The sequence below is a fragment of the Eleutherodactylus coqui genome, chromosome 1 (assembly GCF_035609145.1).
Source record: "Eleutherodactylus coqui strain aEleCoq1 chromosome 1, aEleCoq1.hap1, whole genome shotgun sequence".
Taxonomy (NCBI): domain Eukaryota; kingdom Metazoa; phylum Chordata; class Amphibia; order Anura; family Eleutherodactylidae; genus Eleutherodactylus; species Eleutherodactylus coqui.
In genome coordinates, this window is record NC_089837.1 from 137,715,264 (window position 1) to 137,723,184 (window position 7,921).

Below are 7,921 nucleotides of genomic sequence, written 5' to 3' on the forward strand. Positions count from 1 at the left end.
AGGGGCTTTAATCCCCCGCCATATTTTTACAATCAGCTGGGATTAAAACCCAGGACCAAGCACTGTACATTTACAGTGCTTGGTCCCTAATGGGTTAAATAATCCTAAAACTGCGTAGTTTTCACACTGACCGTTATGCCTAATAATAGTGCAACACTACTGTGTGTAGAGGTCACTTTTCAGTAGAAATCTCATGATCATGACAAGCAGGATTATGAAGATCACAGCTCACCTCCTCTATGCACAGGTTACAGAGCATGCCCACAAGGCGCTCTCATAGAAGTCAATAAGTCCACTTCTGTCCATTGTGTCTGTGACCCATGGTTTCTGCTGTAAAGCATGGCTCTATATGCTGATAACTGCAGCTCAGTCAAGATGGCTGCAACCATAGTCATGTACAGGCGATAGAATAAGGATTCAACAATCAGAAAAAAAAAAGCAGATTCGAAAAATGGAACATGTTTCACTATGTGGTTTTAATTAGTAAAATATCTGGGTGATAATTCCCTTCCCTGATACATTTCTGATCCTTTGTTCTCAAAGAGGGTAATTCGGCGACAGCAGCTTACCTCCCTCTCCTTATTGAGAATACATGCTCACTCCACTCGGGCGTAGGGATCGGGGAGGAATTAGCTGTCAGACAGACAAGTTTTTGGTTGACCGGTATCTAAAGTGTGTGGACAGCTTTAGTCAGCAGAAGAGAGCAAGCATATGAAGTACTTGTACACGTTTATACAGAACTGATACATTTATCGCCACGGAGCTCGCGTGACACCTCGCCCGTGGACAGCCAGCCTTACAGGTTGTTGTGTATGGACTATTACATGTTCTATATCATTCTGGTTTTAGGAGAAAGGCCTTTTGTGTGTGAAGTATGTGGAAATTCATACACTGATGTGAAAAATTTGAAGAAACACAAACTGAAAATGCACAATGGTAAGTTTAGATGTTCTATTAGCTATCTTGTCAACTATTATCTAATACTTTTATATACTCCTTGGACTGGAAAGGTTCTTTGTGAAATACGATAGATAATGATAATTTATTAAACCATTGTGGTGCCCTTCCATTCTATAGCTTAAAATCACAGAGGTGAGGGGAAAAAAAACAAAGACATTATTCACAGAAAAAGCCAAAAATACAATACCTGAAGGTCTGCAAAGCAGACACGGTCGCCATAGGCACGATCGCCATAAGGCAGGCACAATCGCCACTGGCACAATCGCCATAGGGCAGGCGCAATGGCCGTAAGCCCTGGAGATATGCAGTCAGCCAGACAATAAAGTAGAGGAGTGAGTTATATAGTGAGTTAGCGTAGGTACTGACGGAAGCGGTGTGGCCTCGGCGCGGCCCGTCAGCCTATGCGTTTTGGCCAAAATGCAGTACCAACACCCGCATTTTATTAGTATGCATTAGTACTTTTGTATATAGTTTTGCTAGTTGGTGGGGGAGCCCAAGATGTCAGCCAGTGTGGCCCACTTTAGAGATACAGGGCAACCCGCTGTTATATCAGCCAGGGTTGATATCCTGTATGGTGGGTCACCACCCATCTATGGCTGGCATTTTTGGTATCGTTCACATGTGCAGGCTATTAGTATATGCAGTCACTCCTCCCCAATCTGGGCTGGGTTGAGTGGGTGACTGCATATTAGCCTGCCAAGAACAAGCTGCTCCTTCACTTTGTCTGGCTGACTGCATATCTCCAGGGCTTACGCCATTGCGCCTGCCCTACGGCGATTGTGCCGATGGCGATTGTGCCTGCCTTATGGCGATCGTGCCTATGGCGACCGTGTCTGCTTTGCAGACCTTCAGGTATTGTATTTTTGGCTTTTTCTGTGAATAAAATCCATTCTATAGCTGGTGCAAATATAACAAGCTGGACACTCCACTCTCATTCATATTACAACAGAAGTACGGTATTAGTTTTCTATTTTGCAACAACTGTTTTCCATTTCTCATCATGCTGCCCCATTACACGTTAGTAACGGACTATACGCCTATTTATGGTGGCCACTAATTGGCTTTCTTTCAATGCATGTGCCTTTTTTACAGCACTGCATCCGAAGCCTGTGAACAGCAGGGGCTCAGCTGGCAAAGTTGCTAATTTTGAGTATCCTGCCTCACAAGCATTGGAATTAAAAGCGATCAGAAAAGGATATTAAAAACTACAGTTTGGCCCACAAAAAAAGACTTCACACAGCTCCATTGACAGAAAATTATTATGGCTCTTTGAATGTAGGAATACCCCAAAAGATATATATTGCTTTAAAAGAAAGGTTTTCTAGTATGCAAAAGTTGTAAAACAAAAAACTATATAAATTTAGTATCACTCTAAAGTTAACTTTACACAGGCGAGCGTGATATGGGGCCGTGAATCTGACCCCCATATCGTGCTCCCGATCATGGGAATTCCCCAGGGATGCGAGGCGTTTTCATGTGAAAACAGCCTTTTCATCACTTCGGGGATGAAGGAATCCTCCAGTACGGCTGTCTCCTCCGCTGCAGAGGATCGCAGAATTTCTCTTATTGCTTTCAGTGGCGCCGCGCTACTGCCGCCAGCCCTATTAAAAGCAATGGTTGGTGCGATGCAAGAGCACACACAAGATAGAAAATGCTGCTATTTGTTTTTTTCTATAATATCATATCGCGGTGCAATGCGGGAAAACATAGTTCATGTGTATGACCCCATTCAAAAGAACGGGGTTCATATTTGTGCGTCTCTCAACGCACAAATCTTGCGTGCTTTCTCAGCCGTGTGAAGCTGGCCTAATTGTGCTGATGCACAGAATGGTATCATGGTATTTTTAGCGTATGGTGAACGATGTAAAAACAAACCTCCCCCAAAAAGGGGCGTTACCTTTAAGGGTAAAAAGTGAGGAGAGTGGGAGTGGTGGCACATTCTGCAGAGGACATCGGTACATGCAGTCTGAGGAGAATCCAACGCTCCTCTATGCGTATACATATTTTATTCTTCAGTTCCTCTGAGTAACCACAACTTCATAAAATTTTCTGTGCAAACAGGCAAACGTCCGTACAAAGATACCTGGCCTCACCCGAGTTAAATCAGCTAGTAGAATAAAGGTCTGTATGCTGTTCATGTATAGACCTTTTTTTTTTTTTCTTAATGGATTACACACGGATGAAAAAGACACTAGTATGCTGGAGGCCTAATACGTGCTGGATGTCAGGATGCTGCTGCCTTTAGTACTTGCATATATCAGCACAGCTTCTTTCCTGTACTGATTTCTGCTTCTATAGCCCATGAGGGATTTCCTCGCCCTTTTGCCGATAGGCACTGATGTTCAGGGGTGTGTGATTTCCTCTTACCCCTCTAGAGTCTGACGCTAGTGTTGTTTTCTTTCTCTATATACTGGTACACGGCTTATGTGATTCAACCCCTCTTTTTACAGTGTTTTTGTACTCTTCCTCTATATCTATACTGTTACATTATAACTTCTGTGATCTACCATGCCTGAAGACTTGGATGCTTTCCTTCCTATCCACAATCTGATCTACCCTGTACAATCTTCTTAGCACTTTTCTATCCAATTTAATAGACTGACATGAGTGGAAACTGTGAAATTTAGACCAAAGAAGTCTCACATATTGACCTCTATGGTTCCTTCCTGCTTTTCGTCCGCATGCAATTTTCTGCATAGAAGAAAGCAGGAACGAACCATAGGGGTCAATATGTGAGACCTCGATGGAAAGCAGGAAGGCAGAGACAGAGCCTGTGCTGGATAGAAGAAGAACAGTGGGAAAATAAGCCTTTTACACATTCAACAGCTGTCAGACAAATAATTGTTCACCCAACAGCTATTTTCCCTGGCTGTCCCATTCACATGAACGTCCGGCTCAGCAGTGGTCATGTGTTTAGGGAGGCAAACCGCAGCCAGAACTCTGTGCATTATGTCTTACAGAAAAAGAAGGATCTGGGGTTGAAATTCAATGTTTCTGGTCTTTATTTTCTCTGATATCAAGTGTCAAAGGAAAGTTTAGCACTCACAAACACATTTGACAGTCATGTGGCCCCTCCATTATCGTGGACTGTGGTTGACTATAGTCTAATGGGTATGGGGACCCTTAGTTGTACATGTACTGAGAAGAATAGGCCATAAGGTCATCAAAGCTAAAGATAGTCTAAGGGAAGCTGGATTTTTGGCTCTATAGATTATAGGAACACCAGATTAGCTTCACACTACTCATGTTTAAGAATCCCCTTTTATTAGAGGGATCCCTCAACGATAAGGTGCTAATAGGTGTTGCGCTGTTCTGACCTTGATGCATAAGCTGTTATTTGCTAGTGGACTGATTGGTAGCGCTTAGTGGAACTAAGCACTTGATATCGTTACATGTGGACCATTGAAATCAATAGGTTTTGTGTTGCCAAGTCCTCCAGAACAAGACTTGCTCCTCTTATCCTCTCTGTCTCATAGATAGGGGCCCGGAACATCAGATCCCCTTTTATTAAGTCAAATTTCCTTTATATATTTTTTGAAAATGGCATTTGTAAACTAGACAGTCCCTTTAATGCTTTGCAGGGAATGAAGAGCCGGACGAGGCAGAACCTACTGACAGAAGCCTCGACGAGGAAGATACAGAAAAGAATAATTCAGCACCAGACTGCACGGATTTGAAGCCATCTGAGTTGTTCTTGCCTCTTACTCTCCACATTGGCCCAGAAGACCACCAGATGTTGCTACCTGTCACAGATAATAATCAGAGTCTCTCTTCTGATGCTTTGCTGAGGACATCGGTCAATAGCTATTCAGAGCCACAATTTATATTTTTACAGCAAATGTACTGACAAAAAACTGTTTAAAATCTCACAAAATACTCTTTCTAGAAAATGCCATACAGAATTACCTTAGAGTGAGCAAAAGCTGCAGTTTTAGAGCTACAATTTTTTGCTTTTAGAGGAACATTCTATTTGATGTGATATAGGGGTATAATAAATATAACTTTATTCATTTTCCTTGCAAGGTTTCACCGGCTTTTTTCTTTTTTGTCAGACTTCTTTCTAGATACAATACTTGTACTGGGTTAGAATGTTTATAACTGCATTTAGCTTGAAAATTTTTCATACAACTTCTGCTCATCTAATAGCCTGTTTATCTCATCCATCTTCTGATCTACTTTCATTATTTGTTTTGTTTTACTGCTGTAAATAAAAGCTGCTCTGCAATCCACTTCATGTTGTTAGGCATTAAGCTTCTCTAGCAAATAGGACTTTAGGAGGTTTTCTTAGCTGTGGGAGAGGGGCTGTCTTCACAGGCTCAGGTACCCTGCTCCCACACTGCTCTCAAATCTGCAGTCAGTGTGTACACAATCTCTGCCTCTCCTGGTGTTACTAGTATGTGCTGTTATCTTTATGTTCTAGGTATTATGTGGGTCTCCAGTTTGCTTTGGGCAAAGCAGCATAATTATTACAGTTTTGATTTGTATTAGCTGTTTTACTAGGCCCTGTGTGTTTGCATGGTCACATCATGTATAGAGCATATACAGTATATAGATTTCTATAGATCTGTATATATGCTGTGACCATACAAACACACAAGACCTGGTAAAGAAGCTAATACACATCAGTCCAATAAGGATTATGCTGTTTTGCCCGTAGCAAACGGGAGACAAATTTAATGACTACAACATAAAGATAAATGCACATAGCTGGTTAGATATAGGTAACACCAAGAGAGGCAGATATTGTATACACACTGACTGCAGATCTGAAAGCTGTGTGAGTGCAGGGAAGCTAAACTGGTGAAGATGGCCCCTCCCCCACAGATGTTAAACAACCTAATGTCCTAGTTGTTAGAGAAGCTGATGCCTAACAACAGGCAGTGCATTGCAGAGAGGCTGACTTACAGTGGTAAAACAAAAAAATATTAAAGTATATTGCGAGATTGATGAGACACTAATAAGCTATTAGATGAGCAGAAGTTATCTGAGAATGTATTGCCCTTTAATGAACAATTAAACTTAAATCTGCACCTTTGCTTCACACCGGGCGGATTTGCTGCGGTTTTGCATATCCGCACTGCGGCAAAACTGCTGCGTTTGCAGTGCAATGCAGCACAAATGAGTTTTGCAAAAAAGCTGTTCTCACAGGGCGGATTTTTTCCGCACAGCCGCAGTACGGAAATGCAACTACGTCGCGGTTTTCAAAGAACAGCATGTCCATTCTTCTGTCTTTTCCGCAGCACTTTTTTGTCCATAGACCTCTATGGACGCAGCAAAATACGCAGCAAAAAGTAAAAAATGCTGCGGAAAAAAAACGCGGATTTTTCCGCAAGAAAATCTGCAAGCCAATATGAACCTTTGAAGCGGTTTTGCCACAGAAGCATTTCTTCTGCGGCAAAACCGCAACGGAAAGCCGCAGCAAATCCGCCCTGTGTAAACCCAGCCTTAATGTCAGTCTATATAGTTGCAAAATCCATCTTTTGGTCCAAAACAAGTAAATGCTAATGTTGATGCAAAGGATTTTCTGAAAGTACCTTTGCAAGCTCCCTAGATAATGCCATTATAGATGAGAAAGTTATTTTTCATTACCTTTTCCATCTCTGTAAGGCTGGGTTCACACAGGGCGAAAATCCTGCAGAAATCTTGCGGAATGTCCGCAGTGGGACCGCACGTAAACGCCGCAAGATTTCCACTGTGTAGAGGCGGCTTCAAAACCCGCGTTGTTCGGCGCAGTTTTAGAAGCAGCTTGTCCGCTTGTACTCCGCTGCTGCCATCTTTCCCCATAGAGAGGACAGCAATACAATTGACATGCCGCGGATTTGAATTCCGTGCTACGTGTCAGTTTCCGCATTGCTTTACCGCAGGACTTGGATGAGATTTTTGCAAATCTCGTCCACTTTGCTGCTTAATCTCAGGATTAAGATTACAGGCGGAATTTCCGCAGCAATTCTGCTTCATGTGAACCCAGCCTAAAGCACCGTTGTTCTGATGCTGGCTTGTCTTACTGTGGGTGGTATTAGCAATGTGAAGGGCTACATGATTCCTCTCACAGACACTGCTTTCATTTACAGCTGTCTGCATACCCTCTAGTAAAAAGTTATAAAGTAGCGCTGTAATTATCCACTGTCTTCACACATAGCACAAATCTGGGAACTATTTCTACTGGACACTGCACAATCTGCTGCCCAGTCTAAGAAACACATCCCTAAAATATAGGGAAGGCTTTACATAGTTTTTAAAAAATTGGACAACCCCTTTTAATAACAAATCATCGTTTTAGGTCACTGATGACAAACTGTCATTATCTTGAAAGAAGTCGGTCCTTTTTTAAAGTTTGGTTGGATAGTTTGACAAGAGTTCTTCCCAAAAAGATCATTTGTCCTTCGACTGGTGCTATTTAAAATGTTTGACCAGTCTGAATCACTGTAATGGCCAGTATGGGCTAACATATTGGTGCCAGCTAATCTGTATGCCCACCTTAACTTCACGTGGACAATTTGCACAATTTCAGTGCAAAGTCAGTGAGATCCGTCAAGGTCAGGTTGGAGCAATTGAAAAATCGGATACTTCAGTGTTATAAACTGAAGCCAAGATGATAGTTTGAACAGTCATAAGATTACTTCTACCAATTATCTGATATCGTCCAGTCTGACCAAAAGCATGAGGCAATAAACGAGCGAAGCTGATTAGCAGATCTGTTTATATAAAAATAAAGATTCTCACTTGTTGGCTGTACATCTATCTACCTGTGTAGAGGCCAATTTACACGCAATGATATAATTATCCCTAAAACATCCGAATGACTGAACAAATTGATGATTTTTTTGCATAAAATTGCAGTACAGCTAGTGCCTTGAAATCCTCTCTGTTTCCTTCATTAGCTTAAGTAAACTCAGTAGAAGTTGTTGGCTCATGTGAGAATCTGTTTATGCAAGGAATTATCTGTCCAGCAGGTTTCTAT

At 42.0% G+C, this 7,921-nt stretch overlaps 1 protein-coding gene across 2 annotated transcripts in view; it reads left to right on the forward strand.

Annotated features, from left to right (window-relative positions):
• Positions 1–4,975, forward strand: part of MYNN (myoneurin) — a 29,910-nt gene extending 24,935 nt beyond the window's left edge. For both annotated transcript variants that reach the window (XM_066600811.1, XM_066600819.1), the window contains exons 8-9: positions 850–936; positions 4,542–4,975. In XM_066600811.1, coding sequence (XP_066456908.1) covers positions 850–936; positions 4,542–4,807 — 353 coding nt within the window. In that variant the 3' untranslated portion in view covers positions 4,808–4,975. The remainder of the gene's footprint in view (positions 1–849; positions 937–4,541) is intronic.
• The last annotated feature ends 2,946 nt before the right edge of the window (positions 4,976–7,921 follow it).